Genomic DNA, 19,885 nt, shown 5'->3' with positions numbered 1-19,885 from the left:
TTTTAAAAGTACTGCTATATGAACAAAAGGGCAATAACATTTGGTTTGTAAACACTTTAAACAAATAAGGTTCTTTTTAACAGCAGTATTCCCTTTACACAGTAGCAGTTCTATCTCTTCACTATCTGTGCTCAGTGTGTGACTGTATGTGAAACGTTCCACTGCTGTGCAACAGGAATAAAATGTTTCAGCACGTTTCAGCAAAAATGTCTGTCTTCATGACAGTCAGAGCATGTGAATGCAGCTCTACTGTTCATCAATATAATGCTGTAACTCCGAGGTGATGATGGTTACCCAGCGATCAAAGAATAAAGACACTTTACGCACAATTTAGGTGTATTTTCCCTTTAACTCACGAGATGCAGGCAACATGTTTTATACTTAATGTGAATATAATTCATACTTTGTTGGCATCTTATTCTGAAAACCGGATGTCCGTCTGAAGAAACCGGATGTTGTCTCACGTTAATCTTTCCGCTAACTTTCACGGTCCTTCGCTCGCTCCCGATCTGTGCCGTTTGAATGTGTTTACCGTGAATTTCAGCATATAGGTGCACTAAAGTGTAAGTGTCTGCTGAGTTGACCACGGAGATCTGAGTGTCTGAGGCAATTAAAATTAACAAAATATTGGTGGGGACAATTGTGTCTTTCCCAAACGTTGGTCGTGACTAGTCCCTATGGACCCTATGCAAACCTACGCCCTTGGATCCTGGTGCACGGAAACACCACCGCTTTCAACCAAGGCCCCACAACATCGACACAAAAGGAAAGTTCTTTGTAGTAACTTTAATCTTCACTATATCTTATGATTGTGTCTACTCTGTAGTCTCAAAAAAAAGTTTTATAAGAACCTTGTGGATAACATTGTCATGATTTGGATTTGTATGTTTATAATTTTGTTGATTTAGTTATTTATGTATTCATTTATTTATTCAGTTTCCATTATTGTGCTATTTACGTATTTCATTTGCACACTTTCATGTTTATATCGTTTTTGTATATGTACTATTGTTTTTTTTCTAGTATTTGTATTTAGGCTGTAATAAAGTTAGTGAACAGTAAACAAACAAACAAAAAGAAAGGCATCCGTGTGACTGTTACAACGCACCAGAAACTGTGCTGAAACTGTGCGCGCTCACGCGAACGGTATGCAGATCCCAGCGGGCGGGCAGAACTCGCCATAACACCGCTTCCCTTCCTCCGCGCAGGCGCTATAACGGCATTTCCGGGTACGACACGTAATATAAATACGCTGGTCTCCTACTCGGCTGTCGATAGATTATACAAAACCAATGATTCCCATATGTCCAGTAGTGTCCTTCACCTATGGTAAGTATCTTTTAAAACGTGGATATTAGTGTACAAGCTAAACAAATTTGGGTAGCTCTAGAAATGTAGAAGCAATGTTAAGATAGCGATATTAATGGATAACGTTAGTCCTTGGGGCGCTCGAGCCTGCTGCTAACTGTTAGCTTAGCGTCACCCTGTATGTCTGTCCTCCGCAGTGCCCAGCCGGCTTGGTGAAGATGCCAAAATGGCTACCGGCAATTACTTTGGATTCACCCATGGCGCTGCCGCCCAGTACAGGTAAGGGGGACCTCAAACCACGGGCCATTCGTATGAAAAATGCTGTTTCCTAGCTCAAAAGTTAGCCGAATTAGTATGTTGTGCAGTCACGTACAAGCTCTATGGTTCCCATTGCTACCATTGTTCACGCTGGGGGAGGGGGCGGTTATCACTGCAGCAGTTGGATGCGAACGGGATTTCACACCGTACGTTGCACTGCGCAACGTAAGGCGCAAGGGGGCCCGCTACGACGCCCTTTGCGGAGAGAAAATACTACACAGCCGCAGTAATACATCCACGAGTTTATGTATCAGACGCCACAGCACAACATAGCGGTCTGCAGTATTGAGGTATGCACATGTCAGGTAACCCTGCTGAAGTGTGGCAGTGATATGTCAAAGTAGTCCACCATCTGGAATGTGCACACTGGCACTTCTCTGGTCAGTGTGTTTACATGCATTACATTGGGGGGGGGGGTGTTTAGCAAAGTGAAGTTTTTTTGACAGAAGACTCCTGCAGTGTGCGTCTGTTGTTACGGTGTTATTGGAGGTATAAACAGATGGAGCCTGCTGTGTGTGTGTTCTGACTGAAAACTACCCTGCAATTTTATGAAGAATCAGGGGCCAATTTATACTACTGTACGAAAGAAGTGGTTCATATTGACATGTGTTTTGACAACGGCACATGGAAACCATACTGCTTTAAATTATGTTTTTATATTTAGTTTTTGCTCCCACGTCCTATTTTACACCACCGGAATTCCAGCTGAAAGAAGAATACATCCAAACAACACATTAACTTAACGGAATACACCCCTGTATTTATTGTCCGCTCTGTATGAAGCAGTTATTGGGAATAACATAACCTCAAAAAGGGGGGCACCAATATGTTTGGAACGTAAAGTTTGGGTTATCAGCATCTAAGAAACTAAATTCTTGACATCAATATAATTATTAATGTCAGTAACAATTATTGATTATTAATAATAACGGGGCACCACCCTGTGAACAGGGACCAATAACCAAACGATAAAACTAAGTCTCATAATTAGTGTTCACTCGCAATGTTAATAGTCTGAGTACTATTACACATTCAGAGTGAAAGTGAAGGTTTAAGTTCGAGCACAGACCACATATACAGCTATTATCACAATACACATGCACAAAGTAATCATAGACAGCGGCTCTTTAAAATATAACAGAGTTTATTACGTTCTAATACTAATGATCTAGTCAACTAATATCTAAACTAACAACTATACATTCATGAGCACGCTATCTAAAATCAACAGACGATTGAAAAGAGGGGTGTGTGTGTGCGTGTGCGTGCGTGCGTGCGTGCGTGCGTGCGCGCGCGCGTAAGGGGGAGGAGCGAGGAAACAGCTCAGCGACGTATGACGTAGTTGGGACGTGGTGACGTCTCTCATGCGTGAGACTCAAAAATGGCGGATAGCCAACAGGAGACCTGGCGTCTATACGTGCCGGTAGCCGTTTAGCACGTAGCTAGATTAGCGCGTGTGTGTGTGTGTGTGTGTGTGTGTGTGTGTGTGTGTGTGTGTGTTAGTAAAAGAGAAGGGAAAGAAACAAAATGAAATAAAACAAAAGATTAAGATCCTTCGCGCCACGCTGGAGTACGGGAGATTGCTCTCTCAGCCAGGGGAGCAAGAACCGCGATTCTTTGTCTCAGCCGGCGGTTGTGACCTCCTGAACTGATGAGAAGCAACTTCGACCTCACTGCGGCTGTCTCGACACGAATCACGGTAGCATAGCACGGTAACTTCTACACAACACTAGCAATTTCAGGGATCGCCAGTGTCGGTGATCATAAAGCATATACCACGTTATAAAAATGAACAGTACTTTAAGCACACAAACGAGATAAAATAAACACAAATGAACTCTCTCTAACTCTGCCCAGACTCTATTTCGCCTTACGGTACGATGCAATTGTGGTGATTGAGGGGGGGTTCTTCTGAGCTTCGATGGGCACAGGCAGCGCGGCTGCGGGCCGCGGGAGGTGTTCTCTCGGTAGGAGAGAATCGCTGTCGTCTGGATAAGGGATTTTCGCGTCCTTATGGCCAGAGCAAACGAGGCCGCTTGGTGGAGAGTGGAATCTCTCTGTCTGTCTGTCTGAAGAAGTCTTGCTTCTTCACTTCTGCAGGAATAAAAGGGTTCGCTTCGTGGATGCGAACAAAGATTAAAATAGACAGTTTGGTGAATTCGGCCAGCGAATATAAACTGTTAGACCTAGGATTTGGTTGAAAAGGGAAACAACGTTGGTGTGCTCCCTAGCTCGACGGAGGTCGAAGGGAAAAAGCATTGAGGTGGGGGTTGCAGGTAGTTTGTGGCTGAACCACAGGGGTCCTGGGTTGTCTTGGCTCTCGGCCAATTAGATTGCAGCGCTGCTTTCAGGTAACTTCAGGAACACAGTTTTTTTTGGGGGGAGGAAACTCACACCCTAATGTGAATTTCTTCAGAGTTGGGGTTTGGTGCTCAAACTACAATCAGGATGAAACCTTTGCTTGCAAAAGGGAAGGCCTGACTCTCTTTGTTCCACAGCACATGTCGAAGCCATATAGTCAGATCCCAACACAGTGATGTAATAGATCTGTTAATTTACCCATTCACACAGTTGGTGATTTCTTGCCTGCTGTTCTTCCCTCATTTGGCACTTAAAACTGTTACTTTCCGCCTGAATTATTTGTTTAACCTCTACTTATTTGTCCGATATTCTACTTGTCTCTTTATTTGTAAAATGCGCCGCTCTGCTGACAGCAGACTTGTCCATGCTTGTGATTTGTCACATGAGGCAAACAACGCCCCTTTTATGTTGATAACCAGCTTCTTGTGACCGCTTGGCGGGATCACGGTTGTTGGGGTTCGTTAAGCCAGATGACCTAACGATACCCTGGGTGTGTTGAACTTGCTTTGTGAAACAGGCCTCTTAAGGCGGGATGAAAAGCCATCGGTCGTATGAAGTTGCAAGAGCAATAATAATTTAAAGATGGCGATTACGGCACATGCTTTAAGACGGTCTCTCCTGGAAGACATTCATATTGTTGCTTTCTGTTAAGTGATAGTTTTGTAAAGAATGAAAAAGACATTCCTCGAGAGAAGCTCATGCTCTTTGTTTTCTAACCTCCAAAGGCTTTGCTAATCCCTATGTATTCGTTTTTTATCCTTCAAAGAGTTACGGCCTGTGACATCAGCAGCCTATTTGGGGCAGCTGGGTAATCATTTAATACGTAACCTTGCATACACCGCCTCCCACACACAAACTGGTAGTTTTAAAAGAAGAACGTGAGGTGGAAATGTGCACCACTCACGCAGGTTGTTTGCCAACTTCACTGATTCACCAACACTCTTGTTCCTCTTATCTTTATCAGCGTGAATGTTGTCTCATTATACTTTATAATACTAAGTATACTTATTAAATAGTTCCTTTTTTTCATAGTTAGATTTTACAACGGCACTGAATGGGAGAAATCTTCAAATCCTCTTAAATACTTTGAAGATCTACCTCTGCATACTTTCAGCTGCAGACTTGATTTAGACAAATAACAAAAGTGTAATAGTTCATAGACTTGTGACCCGTTTAAATGATAATTAACATATAGTTTTTTGTCATATTCTAAGTTTATAGCATTACATTGCTTGTATCACATGGCCTAAGATGTCCCCACTGACCCCTTCTACTTTTTAAAAAATCACACAAGTCAGAAAAATATGCTGTGTGATATCTTTCAGCTTTTCCTCATCCAGCCCCCCCCCCCCCCCCTTTTTCTTTTGTGAAAATATGTTAAACAATACACTCAACCCGTCTCATATCAAAACAAAGTATTCCTTCCTTCCCCTTTTCCGGCACCTAATGTCAACGTCTCACTCTGGCAGTATCAGAGTTTAGCTTTCACTTTTTTTTTTCAAGCTTCTTTAGCTTGTGCAGTTCATCTTATTTGTTTTGCAATAGTCTGTTGCCTTCTACCTACTCTTCCCCAATCTTTCTCTGACACTCACATTGAGCGAAGCAGCGCTGTGTCCTCGTCTCTGTAATTATCTCAGTCCTTAGTCCAAAAGCCAAAAATCATTGAAAAAAAAGATACAGATGTAATGTGTTTACATCTCTACATGTTTTGAGCCAACAAAATATTTATCTTCAATCCATATTTGTTGTTGTTAAGCCTTTCCAAAGATGTTAAAAACCGTTTACTCTCCTGCATGCACCAGTATTAACGGGACGGTCTAGCAACAGTCTAACAGCACCTTAAATGTAATTTATTTAATCACAATAACACAATCAGACATATGCTAGCATGTTACTTTTATTTGAAACGCTACAACAATGTGGGGAAGCATAGAGAAAGCAAGAGAAAAAGGGAGACTTAATATAGCGCAAAATTCACAACAGGCATTGATTGCATCATTGAATATTGTTCAGTTATCGGTGACATGTGAGGACCAATATTGTGTTGAACAATAGTCTCGTGGTGGGCTCTATAAATGGCCAAGTCTGTGCGTAATGTCCTCTGCTCTGGTGCTGTTGGTAAAACTCGCCGATGCAGCACATTCTGTGAAATTGCACTTCCTTGCCTTCTCACTGGCAGGTCTGATGAGTGGACAAGTATCTGTAAACAAACTGATGTTTGAGGGTGTTTCTGGCTTATTAGGCCAACTATGCATCCAGCACAGCGTCGGAAATACACGAGGGCAAAGGGCAAAACTGCCCCTAAGAAATATCATTTTGCCCCTGATATCACTAGGAGAGGGGCAAAAAATGTCCCCGAACTTTCTAAACGAATAAAAAAAAATGGAGTGCTTCTTAATCAGACCTGTGACTGCGGACAACTCAGCAGACACTTAAATTTTAGTGGACCTATATCCTGAAATTCACGGTAAACTCATTCAAATGGTGCAGATCGGGAGCGAGCGAAGGACGTTGAAAGTTAACGGAAAGATTAACGTGAGACATCCGGTTTCTTCAGACGAACATCCGGTTTTCAGAATAAGATGCCAACAAAGTATACATATTGCATAATGGAAATTAGATTAAATGAATTATATTCACATAAAGTATAAAACATGCTACCTGCATCTCGTGAGTTAAAGGTAAAATACACCTAAATTGTGCGTAAAGTGTCTTTATTCTTTGATTTGAGGGTTGCTGGAAATGAATAATACCTGACTGACAGTCAATTAAGATATTTTACTAAGTAAAAACTCTGAACTGAATTTGTACCTTCAAATAGCACATTTTTTAAGGTGCTATAAAAATGTTTTTCTCAAAAATTCCACACAATGACTAATGCATAAGTTCAGGACAAAAATGGGTAATATCACAATATTTGAGGTGCTACAAAAATATCTTTCTCAATAATTCCATACAATGACTGATGTATATGTAATCAAGGCATCGTTGACTTAATAATTGTGAATAGTTGTTTAAAACATTTAATAATAACAATAAATAACTACAAAGAAATAAGAATAAAATTGAATAGGATTGTCTGATTTATGTTTTTTTTGTTTGAATCTGTAGACTACTGCCTAATAGTCTTATTATTGCCATTTGATGACAATTGCACATATATTGTAAGCCTAAATAAGTGTATTTATTATTTTGAACAAAGGTTAAATGTTATTTCACAAGTTTCAAAAAGTGCCCCCAATTTTTTGAAAATGCCCCTGGATTTCAGTCAGTGGGGGCAAAAATTGCCCCCCAAAAAAATATGTAAATTTCCTACCCTGATCCAGCATATTTCTTTGTCTTTTTGCATATGCAGTTTTAGTCATGAATCTACAGTTTTATGCATCTTGCCAAAATCCTCTATCCCAACATAGGTCAATTCATATCTACAGATAACTATAAAAATGATAACACATGTTTTTTGGTAATTCAGGAAATAAAGAGTTTACTCGGTAAAGCCTATTTTTCTATACTTCACTGTGTGAATCGCAAAGTACAGGATTTTAAATTTTATTAAGAACAGATTTTTTGAGATAAAATTTAGTTAGAATCTGCTTATCAATTTAGAAAACGTGATTGTATATTACATTATGTTACATTTTTAATGACAATATGATTCCATTGAAAAATGATAAATTCATATTGAATGATCCCCCAGCCCTATTATCAGCTTTGAGTAATTTGGTAATTGTTTGCACAGCAGCAGTCCCCCCTACAGTATTGAGACATTGCAAAGCCTCTCGTTGGTGCTCTTTATCACCAAATAAAAGCAAAGGACGCCCTGATCATGTATGACCCCTACCACCAGTGAGGAGGTCACGCTGTCAGCGTGTGAAATTCAACACTAAACTATCATTTTAAAACCACTGCTACAATGTGAGTGACACCAGCAAAGTTGCGACTGGCCGGCTAACCTGTGACAATTCTGCTTTGTGTTGCCCTACCAGCCAGCAGCCAGCCGGCGGAGTGGCATACACTCACCCCACCACGGTGGCCAGCTACACGGTGCATCAAGCACCTGTGGCGGCACACACCGTGGCGGCAGCCTACGCTCCCACTGCAGCCTCAGTTGCAGTAGCTAGGCCTGCGCCCGTCTCAGTAGCGGCCGCTACTGCTGCGGCTTATGGGGCATACCAGCCCACCCACACTGCGGCTGACTACGGCTACCCTCAGCGCCAGCCAGAGGTCCCTCCGCCACCGCCACCGGTCACCTCACAGAACTACCAGGTACGCCATACATTTCTCCCTTTCAAGGCTGCTACAGAGTACCAAGAATCAAAATGACCAGGAAACCTGGTTTGCCTGGTTTCCCACCTTGGTATGTTTGTTTCTGAAGAGACCAGTTCTGCCTTTGTGATGGGCGGAAGACCAAAGTTGTGTACAATTTTATTCAGCATTTAATTACAGTGAATTAAATTGCATTAAATTGACATTTAAATGGGAAAATTGACAAATGCTTAATTTAACTATCAGTAAATTCATTCATCCATTTAAAAATTGTTTAACAGTGTTCCAGTTCAGTTAACGCGGTCACTCATTAACGTTAAACCGGAACACCGGTGCATCTGGTTGCAGGTTGTTGTTTTTTTTAACTCAAAGTAGAATGAGGATGATTTTGTGGTCAGAATAACTTTCATGACCACGAAACATGAGGCCCAGATACTGATGAGATGATGAGGTCAGAGCTTCAGGAAGAGGAGGCTGTTTGTGTAGCGCAGCTTGACGCAGGGCTGAGATGTGAGTGGAGCTGGGCCTGGATAAAGGTGGAGGTCTAAACAGACGTGAGTACAGCTTTCTGCTGTATTTTAAATACATTGATAAGGCAGGGTATGCTGAATGCAGCCTCTGCTCCAAGAAGATGAACTACAGTAACAAGGGCTCACATGCCCTCTCATCACACTGCCAGACACTGTTCACTGTGATGACCACAGCCAGTGTACTAACAGTCCCAACAGCCCCACGTTGCTCCCAATAACCCTGAAGTAATGAGAGGGTTAAGGTGCCTGTACCTTCATTTCAGCAGGTTGCTAATGCAGAGGTGTGTATAGATCACAGCTATTATTTTACTCTTGATAAATTACATTAGCCAGAGTACAGGTGCTGGTCATATAATTAGAATATCATCAAAAAGTTGATTTATTTCACTAATTCCATTCAAAAAGTGAAACTTGTCTATTATATTCATTCATTACACACAGACTGATATATTTCAAATGTTTATTTCTTTTAATTTTGATGATTATAACTGACAACTAAGGAAAATCCCAAATTCAGTATCTCAGAAAATTAGAATATTGTGAAAAGGTTCAATATTGAAGACACCCGGTGCCACACTCTAATCAGCTAATTAACTCTAAACACCTGCAAAGGCCTTTAAATGGTCTCTCAGTCTAGTTCTGTAGGCTACACCATCATGGGGAAGACTGCTGACTTGACAGTTGTCCAAAAGACGACCATTGACACCTTGCACAAGGAGGGCAAGACACAAAAGGTCATTGCAAAAGAGGCTGGCTGTTCACAGAGCTCTGTGTCCAAGCACATTAATAGAGAGGCGAAGGGAAGGAAAAGATGTGGTAGAAAAAAATGTACAAGCAATAGGGATAACCGCACCCTGGAGAGGATTGTGAAACACAACCAATTCAAAAATGTGGGGGAGATTCAGAAAGAGTGGACTGCAGCTGGAGTCAGTGCTTCAAGAACCACTACGCACAGACGTATGCAAGACATGGGTTTCAGCTGTCGCATTCCTTGTGTCAAGCCACTCTTGAACAACAGACAGCGTCAGAAGCGTCTCGGACTGGACTGCTGCTGAGTGGTCCAAAGTTATGTTCTCTGATGAAAGTAAATTTTGCATTTCCTTTGGAAATCAGGGTCCCAGAGTCTGGAGGAAGAGAGGAGAGACACACAATCCACGTTGCTTGAGGTCCAGTGTAAAGTTTCCACAGTCAGTGATGGTTTGGGGTGCCATGTCATCTGCTGGTGTTGGTCCACTGTGTTTTCTGAGGTCCAAGGTCAACGCAGCCGTATACCAGGAAGTTTTAGAGCACTTCATGCTTCCTGCTGCTGACCAACTTTATGGAGATGCAGATTTCATTTTCCAACAGGACTTGGCACCTGCACACAGTGCCAAAGCAACCAGTACCTGGTTTAAGGACCATGGTATCCCTGTTCTTAATTGGCCAGCAAACTCGCCTGACCTTAACCCCATAGAAAATCTATGGGGTATTGTGAAGAGCATGATGCGAAATGCCAGACCCAACAATGCAGAAGAGCTGAAGCAACCTGGGCTCTCATAACACCTGAGCAGTGTCTCCATGCCACGCCGCATTGCTGCAGTAATTCAGGCAAAAGGAGCCCCAACTAAGTATTGAGTGCTGTACATGTTCATACTTTTCATGTTCATACTTTTCAGTTGGCCAAGATTTCTAAAAATCCTTTCTTTGTATTGGTCTTAAGTAATATTCTAATTTTCTGAGATACTGAATTTGGGATTTTCCTTAGTTGTCAGTTATAATCATCAAAATTAAAAGAAATAAACATTTGTAATATACCAGTCTGTGTGTAATGAATGAATATAATAGACAAGTTTCACTTTTTGAATGGAATTAGTGAAATAAATCAACTTTTTGATGATATTCTAATTATATGACCAGCACCTGTAGGTTATAATTTTCATTTAAATAATTGAACTGGATTGAATGCATAATAATTGCAAATAGAAGATAGGCCACAATTCTAAGAGCTTTACAGTAGAAGTTAATATGAAGCCATACAGTAACAGGGTTCAATGAAAATGAATCGCTTTATTTGTACAGGCGATGGTTCTCGCTACTCTTGCTATCTTTGTTTTTATTTGACTAAAAGTTTTGAAAATGAGACCTCGGTCTCAATGGATTTTGTCTAAATAAAGGTTAATATTAATAATAGAGCTGAAATACTGATTAATAACTGAATAATTAATTAGTAATACGTTTTGCTTAAAGTAAATGTCTTATCAATTCATTTTCTTCTCAGAGTACACCAGTATGCTACATTTTAAAGCTCATATTTAAATTAAAATTAAATTCTTGGAGTCCCCCCCCCCCCCGACAGTGTTTCGGGCTTGTCACCTTTTTCACCTCATGAGTTTGCAGGTATGAGTGATATCAGTTAGTAATGTGTCTTGGAGCACAGATTTAGGCACGTACAAATGACAAGGTAGTTCAAAATGTAAACTGTTTCACTTTGACCTCTTTACTTAAGATTTTATTAAAGTTTTTCTTTTTACAAAATGTACCAAAACATGGGCAACGAGGAAGATCTTGGGTAGATAAGCTTGTTTGCAAGATATGTAGCTAAGACTGAACTATAGAGGGAACCATAAAAAGGTGAAACAATGCACATGATTCTTGATTAATTAATTAATTACATTTAATTAATGTCAGTAATCATTTTATTTCCTGTGTTTACTGTCCATTTTTTTTTTTGTGATCAACTTTTTGAGTTTGTCACATAAACATTGTTGTCCACAAGGTACCACAAACAGGGATTTATGCACATAAAACCAGCATTTGCCACAAACTATATACACATCACTATTGCCTTGCAAAGAAAAGGAAAAAATAATAAAAAAATTAATTCATAAGCAAAAAGGCAGACAAAACTAAATAAAAACTTAAAACAAATAAAATACAAACAAAAAAGAAAAGATCAACCAAAGATAATGTGTATGTGTAGGTCTTCTTACTTTTTATCAAAGTGACCTATTATATTTGAATAAGAAAACGTGGGTTCGAAAGAGAACCAATGAGGATGTGACAAGCCTCCACAGTGGATTCCTGCACTTTATGAATTACAGCTAATGATCTTTCTATAAGAACAATATCCCTAAAAGGATTCAGCCATTCCCTTATCGATGTACTGATATTTACTGTCCAATTTTCAATCAATTAATTGAGTGTTCTATAGCCTTTCACATAACCGCCAGATGACCTGCTGTCAATGCTCCTTGTTTTTCTCACTAAATGTAACTTCCCTGCAAACGAATATGTTTGGTAAAAAGTGTCCGGATGGTGTGGAAACCCCCCGTACTCAAAAGTTCACTTGATAAGTCTTCGACATGTGGACAGGGTGAGCCAGGAATTGAACCTCCAACCCTGACCCTCTGTTTTTCCTTCGCAGGACACCTACTCCTATGTTCGGTCCACAGCTCCTGCTGTGACTTATGACAGTAAGCAGTACTACCAACAGGCCACTGCTACAGCAGCAGTTGCTGCCGCACAGCCGCAACCCAGCGTGGCAGATTCCTACTACCAGACGGGTATGCTGAATGCACACTCCATTCACTTGTACCCCTGTGAAACAACAGATGCGCATATATCAACTTCTGCTTCTCGCCATGTATGTCCTCTTTTGTGTTTTCCAGCCCCGAAACCAGGATATAGCCAGGGGGTAACGTCATACACCCAGAGCCAGCAGAGTCGACAGGTGACCGTGATAAAGCCAGCTGCTCCCAGTCAAGCCTCATCCACTTTCTCCATCTACCCAGTGACTTCCACTGTGCAGCCTGTGGCTGCTGCCGCGGTCCCGTCTTACTCACAAAGCCCAACCTACAGCACAAATGCTGTCACTTACTCTGGTAAGCTGCCATTGTTTTTAAAGTATAGTTAGTACGTTGAAATTAGTACGATGAAATTGTTAGTACGATTCGCTATATACACAAGGCATCACCCGTAACAGTTTATAAAGACTGAGCACAGTAGTACTTGAGCTAAATGCTAACATGCTCAAAGTGACAATTTTAACACGCTGATGTTAAGCAGGTGTCATATTTACTGCCATCATCGTCATGCTCTTAGATTGGCACCTTAGCATGCTTACATTTGCTTATTGGCACTAAATACAATGTATACACCGGATTTACACAATGTCCAGTCATGACATGTTTTTTTTTTTTAAGTCATGGAAATTTGTTGCCCAAAATGTATATAACTATGTGAGCAGCATGTTCTTCGGGATAACCGCGTCATTCGATCCTCAAAATGAAATATCTCAACTATGTAATGGATTGCTTTGAAATTTGGTACAGCCATTTATTTTCCCCACCGGATGAATTGTAAAACCGGTGATCCCCTGGACTCCTCATCTTTGTCCTAATACTTTCGTCTCGGTTTATTCTTTTCCAGGAACATCGTACTCTGGCTACGAGGCAGCAGTTTACTCTGCAGCCTCCAGCTACTACCACCAGCAGCAGCAGCAGCAGCAGCAGCAGCATCATCAGCAGCAGCAGCAGCAACAGAAGCAGGCGGTGGCAGCTGTAGCAGCGACTGCGGCATGGACGGGGAACACGTTCACCAAGAAACCACCTTTTCAGAGCAAGCAGCTTCGGCCCAAGCAGCCGCCTAAACCCCCTCAGATCCACTATTGCGACGTCTGTAAGATCAGCTGTGCCGGCCCGCAGGTGAGTTCACCATCATTGTGTGCATCCTATTTGATTTGAATGTGATATTGAAGTAATGGAATGCTTTGAAGTTTGAGAGGAATTGTGCCATCAGCATGTCCATGCAGACGGACTTTAAAGAACTAACATACAAACCTCAATGTTTTTAGGTTTCTTGTCTTAAAATCACCAACATGTCATTAGTGTCCCAAACAAATACTTGACTACCAGTGCGACCAATGATTCCGTCTTTCTCCAAACATTGAATGCATTAGACTTACAAGGAACACCTTGAAGGCCAGAAGCACAAGAAGAAGGAAGCGGCGCTGAAGGTTTCCCAGAGCACCAGCAGCAGCATCAGCGGTAGTGGTGGAGGGGCGTTGGCCCGCAATGCTCAGAACCAGCTCCGCTGTGAACTTTGCGATGTTTCCTGCACTGGCGCCGATGCCTACGCTGCTCATATCCGCGGAGCCAAACACCAGAAGGTAAGGATGCGGGAGGGACATTGCATATCTAGCACAAATCAGTCGCAAGCTGAAGGTGGTATTGGCTCTTGTTAGAGGATGCAGCTCCATGGGGGAAAGGGGAGGGGGGTAGATTGGAATGTGTAGACATGATACAAAAACTTTCTTTTTGTTTTTTCAATGAAGTGTATTGCAGACTGGATTCTCTAGGAACAGTGAAAACGAAGTGACTGTGTGTTCATATGAGAACTGGACCAACGCGGATTAAATGCGCATCGTTTGTGATGTTTACCACTTCAGCCGTATCTGCTGCCTTGCGTTCAACACAGTTCCGGAGGTTTTTACTCGTGACGCGTAACAATTCAGATAGTGCTGTGGGCCGGACATCAAGAGAGACTACAGACAGAGAAAGGCAGCTGCATCATTTTAGATTATTATTATTATAGATTAATATTCAGCATTATAACGGTTATCGGTCGACCCACAGTACAAAACATAAACTCATACATAAAATAAGTGTTTGGGAATCCTTAGTCTACTGTGTTGTCAGTATGTTAACTGGAAACCTCAGACCTTCTGAAAACGCTCTTTCTGTTCTGTGAACTCTGTTCTGCAGGTTGTGAAGCTTCACACCAAGCTCGGTAAGCCCATTCCCTCTACCGAGCCCAGCATGGTCACTCAGACGTCGTCCTCCACCACAGCTGCTCCCAGCAAGACCACCACAGCGACCCTGAGCAGCACCAGTGGCTCTCTGTGTGCGGCTGCCTCCTCCAGCACCGCATACCTGAAGCCCGTTAACATGGTCAGCAGTGGTATGCCGGGTGTCAAGAACCCGTTGACCAACAGCCTCTCTGCTGTCAACTCGGCCTCAGCCGGGAAGAAAGTCAACGCCCCCAAGATCAATTTTGTTGGTGAGTAAACACACGTTGAGGATGTAGCGCTTAGCTTCTTACTGTCCCACTTGGTTCTTTAAAGAAACCCTTGAAATAATTTTATCCAGTCGTTTTGCAAAAGTGTAATCCTGCTTTGTTATTGTTCAGGATCATTCTTGCACCTTTTTATATAGATGTGGACATATTCTTCCATTTTGTCAGCAGATCCTTTTTAAAATATCACACAGAAACAGCCAGAACTACTCAGTACTTTGCTGTGCAGTACTGTTTGCACAGTTACAAGTGTCGTGGTTGCTCACTGTGCAGTGCAAGTATCTTCACCCTTATCAAAAAAATATTTTCTTTTTCTTTCTTTTCTTTTTTTTTTACCTCAATCAATAGCACATAATGGGCATCACTTTGTTCTGCTCCTCCTGATGTTGTTCACTATATCATTATGTCATGCCACACAGACAAAATCCAGGGTCAGAGAATTTATTGCATTTATAAAAGATATCAGTAACGGTGATTTTAATTGAATTTTTAAATACGTATATGATCCTTTTTTATTTATACATCCATGAAAGGACACTTGATTTGCAGCAAGAGTATACGTGCTATCAGCTATCTAATGTGACTATCTTGCTGCTTTTATTGTGTCACGATTAGATTGAGTGCGCTGCATCTTTTTGCTCTCCCCTTGCCAAAGGTTGTCTTAATGTGTCAGCAGCAGTAGTTAATCTAAGTATGCTTTGAAAATGAACAAAAATGCAAATTTAATGAATGTTTAAGAGGAAATGGGAGAAAACAAAGTTTCTAGATCATAATCTAGTTTGATGATTTGAATGTCGGTGTTTTGCTGTTCTGTAAAGTAAGCTGGAATGTGATCATTTAAACTATCTACTTACTCATCCTATAATGACATTTATTTAAAGCCCTTTAGTCTAGTTATTATTCTAATTGAGACATGTAATCAATTCTAAATATTGAGTTATGAGCTGTTTTTAAGATGACAACCAGCAAGCAAGATAACCTAGTAATATAGCAATCATATTAATGACCATAGAGAGAAATATTTCTCCTCACAGAACCAACTTTATCACGTTGTGTTTTTATGTGGATTTATGTACACCAAGGTTTAGCAGCAGCACTGTTAATGGTCGATGATTAAACAATGTAATTTCTCGAATGCAGGTGGAAACAAATTGCAGACCACAGTGAAGATGGACGAGTCCAAAGTGGAGGCTTCTAAGCCGGCGACGCCCTCTTCGGGTACTAATGACGCCAAAAGCGACATTTCAGATTCTCTGTCCACGTCGGCCTTGGCTGTGCTGCAGAGCGACGTCCAGCCTGTCGGTCACGACTACGTTGAGGAGGTGAGTTGTGACGGACCAATGCATACACTGAAACTGAGCAGAAAGGCATTACAATCTTCAGCGCAATAACTTGGAACTCCTTTTCCAGGTTCGAAATGACGAAGGCAAAGTCATCCGCTTCCATTGCAAGCTGTGTGAATGTAGCTTCAACGATCCAAATGCAAAGGAAATGCATCTCAAAGGTCGAAGGCATCGCCTACAATACAAGGTCTGTAAGCTGACGGGTCTTACGCCGCTACACAGAATTGTAATACACGCTGGTACATTCATCAGGAGTCTGTGAGCAGGGAAATAAGTTCTGAGAGTAATGCACACTCAGTCCTGTATTACAAATCTCGGTCAAGGGATTCATCTTCATCTTCATAAACATAGAGCGGCTGTCTCCTCCGTGGTGCATGTGAGAAAAGCTGATGATTATGCAGCCGGTCCAGTGGAGTATCTCCTCAGATAATAATTCAATGCAGGCACTTCCATGTTATTTATGTTATTCTCTTAAGTTCTCTTAATGCTTTGCTCGGAGGTACGAGTTCTTAAGTGTCTAGGGATGACTGAGATAAATGTTAAATTTTTCAGACCATTTACTTGCATGCTTACTGATACTGTTCTAACAATAACTTTGTTGCTGACATTTTTAACATTCAACATTGTTTTCCTAGTACCAACCGAGCATAGTTCTTTGCAGTAGGGATGTTAATAATTAACTGTTAAACAGAAAAACAAAAAAATAAAAAACAGCAAGCGACTTGTCACATGAAAGAGAATACTGCTGGTCCACTTTAAAGGTCAGCTCACCTTAAGTGTGCCGGAGCAGCCGTATTTGTTGCTGACTTCGGGCCTAACCCCCTTAACTTTAATCAGCTGGCTGACGCAGGACACGGGAAAGTAGTTTGGGTCTCCTCACGGGCCTCAAGGAGTCGAAGCCTTCACTTACCGATAAATAAACTGTACACACTGCAGTGCTACAGTCACGGCTGTAACATTACTGCTGACTTCAGGCAGGCACTTGGCTGACAACCTCACAGCTGAACTCATTAAATCGGTGTATCCTCAGTTTAAACCATCGCTTGTCTTCATTTTTATGAATGATTATACTTGTGAGATCTGGCAGCAATTGTAAAGTATTTCTGAATTGAATTTTGTTATTTCTATATTACGACCACAAAATGTTTTTTTCACATGTTTTTGTTGTTTTGCAGAAAAAGGTGAACCCAGATCTGCAGGTGGAGGTCAAGCCCAGCATCCGAGCCAGAAAGATTCAGGAAGAGAAGATGAGAAAGCAGATGCAGAAGGAGGAGTACTGGAGGAGAAGAGAGGAGGAGGAGCGCTGGAGGATGGAGATGCGGTACGCTTGTAGAAGTTTCTTATTCATGGTTGTTGAGGAAAGATACAGTAGGCAATGATGTACCCGCATCATCTTTGGCTGTTGAAAAGTAGCTGCCTCAGAAGCGGGTATCTGTATGAACACCCAATAAGGGAACATCTTTTGTAAGAAGACTGGTGTTCATCCCTCCAGTAGAGGTCCACAGACTCGGAGAATCTATGCCAAGTAGCATCAAGCTGTTCTCCGTGTTCATAGTGGAACAGCAACTTACTGAGACACTTTTAATGCGTCAACCATCTGTACAGTGACGAGCTGTGGTTCTGTATTTTCAGGCGTTATGAAGAAGACATGTACTGGAGACGTATGGAGGAGGAGCAGCACCACTGGGACGACAGACGGCATATGCCAGATGGAGGGTATCCACAGGGGCCTCCTGGTCCTCCTGGTCTACTTGGAGTTCGGCCTGGCATGCCTGGCCTGCAGCCTCAGGGTCCCGTGGTAAGGCTTTATCATGTTATTACATTATATTATATTATTATTGGGTCTATGCAGTGTGGCTCAATATACTGCCAGGACCATAATATGGTATTTTTTAAAATGGATGCCAATAAAGCAGAAAACATAGAAGTCAACTAAAAACTGAGATTGAATATTAGAAAGACACATCAGTAAGTAACAAAATGACTAATCAATGAAAATACAATCTTTTATTTCCTAAATGACAAACAAATGATGACATTTTACATTTTTGATGGTTACAGACTTCAGAGCAGTTCAATGATTTTTGGGACGTTACAAAAAAATAGTAAACTTGTAGACCAGCTGTATAATCAAACAGATACAGGATCTGTATCTGCCAATGTGGATCATCAGCAAAATAAGTGATCAGGGATCTCTAAAAGTTATATTTGCTCCGTTTTTTGTTTCGTTCTGATCTGTGATCCGATCCAAACCGTGGTTTATGATCCGTTGCACCACTACTGTGAACCTTTTCTGTCTAACAGCCTCCACGCCGGCCCGATTCTTCGGACGACCGCTATGTCATGACGAAGCATGCAGCCATCTACCCCTCAGAAGACGAGCTCCAGTCCATCCAGAAAATCGTGTCGATCACAGAGCGCGCCCTCAAACTGGTCTCAGACATCATTACAGACAAGGACAAGGACAATGACAAGGACAAGGAAGAGGACAAGGACAAGGACAAGGAGGAGAAAGAACCCTCTAAAGACAGGTGTGACGTCTGGGCCGCTTATACGTTTCAGAAGGTCTTCTGAATGCAATACTGTTTGGTTGATCGGTTAGCTCATTTCACTTGATCTGTGTCTGATCAAGTTGTAATATACATTGTTTATTTGGACAACGTTCTGTATATGGATGTATTGCACTCCTCAGAACGTTGATATGTTGATTGTTGCTTTGTGTGAACGTCCAGACCCCTGAAGGGAGTGATGAGGGTTGGAGTCCTGGCCAAAGGCTTGCTGCTTCACGGGGACAAGAATGTCAACCTGGTCCTGCTCTGCTCCGAGAAGCCCACCAACAGCCTCCTCGCCCGCATTGTGGAGCACCTCCCCAAACAACTAACAGTACTATTTTTACAAATATTGCAACTCTTGTCGAATTCTTTCAGTGGCCACTTTAATGGGCACCGGCCTCGTGCGTTCTGAGAAGATGACAATTAAACAATAGTCAATTCTTTCCAATTTCTATTCAACTTTGTAGTGATGCAATTTTAAAAGGAATGCAGATTAAATATATTTGTTCCAATATGATAACTGTGTTACAATTCCATAATGGAGCGTATACAGGCAGAGCGTAGCATAGCATCAGGAGATGGTATGGTGAATGGTGGCTTGTTAGAGGACCGAATCAAGCTGAATGGTTAATACACACAGTCACTGGCTGCTCATTTAAATGCAAATTTGTTTACACAACTAAAAGTAAGAAAAATAGATTACGTAGTAAAACCTGCATCCTTACCACACTACTTGGTCGCTGAAACCACGCATCTTGGCCATTTTGTTAGTTTTATTCACAACGCAAGCGTCCCTTTATGTTCAGAAGAAACACCCGTCCTCATTCAACAACTGTGCCTCTGAAAGTGGCCGCTGCGGAGATTAGATGACATGAAGTTAGGCACGCTCCTCTCTGTGACTTTGAGATATGACAGTCGACTGAAATAACGTCGTCCCATTGTGCGTCTGCGCCGTTTCTTCCAGGTGGCGACGCCGGAAAAGTACGAGGTCAGTGGATCCACCCAGGAAGCGGCGATCATCCTGACATCCTGCACCGAGCCGAAGATGCGAGTGACGATCACACTGACTTCGCCCGTTATCAGGGAGGAAAGCGGCCGGGACGGAGGTTGGGACCCCCCCCCCCCCCCCCCCCCCCCCCCCCCCCCCCCCCCCCCC

General features: G+C 41.9%; 1 protein-coding gene across 3 annotated transcripts in view; it reads left to right on the top strand.

The window, feature by feature from the left end:
* Positions 1 to 630: 630 nt before the first annotated feature.
* The window catches only part of zfr (zinc finger RNA binding protein), a 23,851-nt gene continuing 4,596 nt past the window's right edge, over positions 631 to 19,885 (top strand). For all 3 annotated transcript variants that reach the window (XM_031879756.1, XM_031879757.1, XM_031879759.1), the window contains exons 1-15: positions 631 to 1,329; positions 1,506 to 1,587; positions 7,974 to 8,253; positions 12,187 to 12,325; positions 12,431 to 12,643; positions 13,191 to 13,465; positions 13,720 to 13,929; positions 14,525 to 14,819; positions 15,975 to 16,156; positions 16,245 to 16,364; positions 17,353 to 17,498; positions 17,810 to 17,975; positions 18,482 to 18,708; positions 18,910 to 19,060; positions 19,694 to 19,835. In XM_031879756.1, the coding sequence (XP_031735616.1) occupies positions 1,293 to 1,329; positions 1,506 to 1,587; positions 7,974 to 8,253; positions 12,187 to 12,325; positions 12,431 to 12,643; positions 13,191 to 13,465; positions 13,720 to 13,929; positions 14,525 to 14,819; positions 15,975 to 16,156; positions 16,245 to 16,364; positions 17,353 to 17,498; positions 17,810 to 17,975; positions 18,482 to 18,708; positions 18,910 to 19,060; positions 19,694 to 19,835 (2,665 nt within the window). In that variant the 5' untranslated portion in view covers positions 631 to 1,292. The remainder of the gene's footprint in view (positions 1,330 to 1,505; positions 1,588 to 7,973; positions 8,254 to 12,186; positions 12,326 to 12,430; positions 12,644 to 13,190; positions 13,466 to 13,719; positions 13,930 to 14,524; positions 14,820 to 15,974; positions 16,157 to 16,244; positions 16,365 to 17,352; positions 17,499 to 17,809; positions 17,976 to 18,481; positions 18,709 to 18,909; positions 19,061 to 19,693; positions 19,836 to 19,885) is intronic.

This window comes from Anarrhichthys ocellatus, unplaced genomic scaffold, assembly GCF_004355925.1.
Source record: "Anarrhichthys ocellatus isolate YVR2014 unplaced genomic scaffold, GSC_Weel_1.0 scaffold416, whole genome shotgun sequence".
Classification (NCBI taxonomy): Eukaryota; Metazoa; Chordata; class Actinopteri; order Perciformes; family Anarhichadidae; genus Anarrhichthys; species Anarrhichthys ocellatus.
Note: the sequence above shows the minus strand (reverse complement) of the source record. Positions and strands in the feature narration are given on the sequence as shown.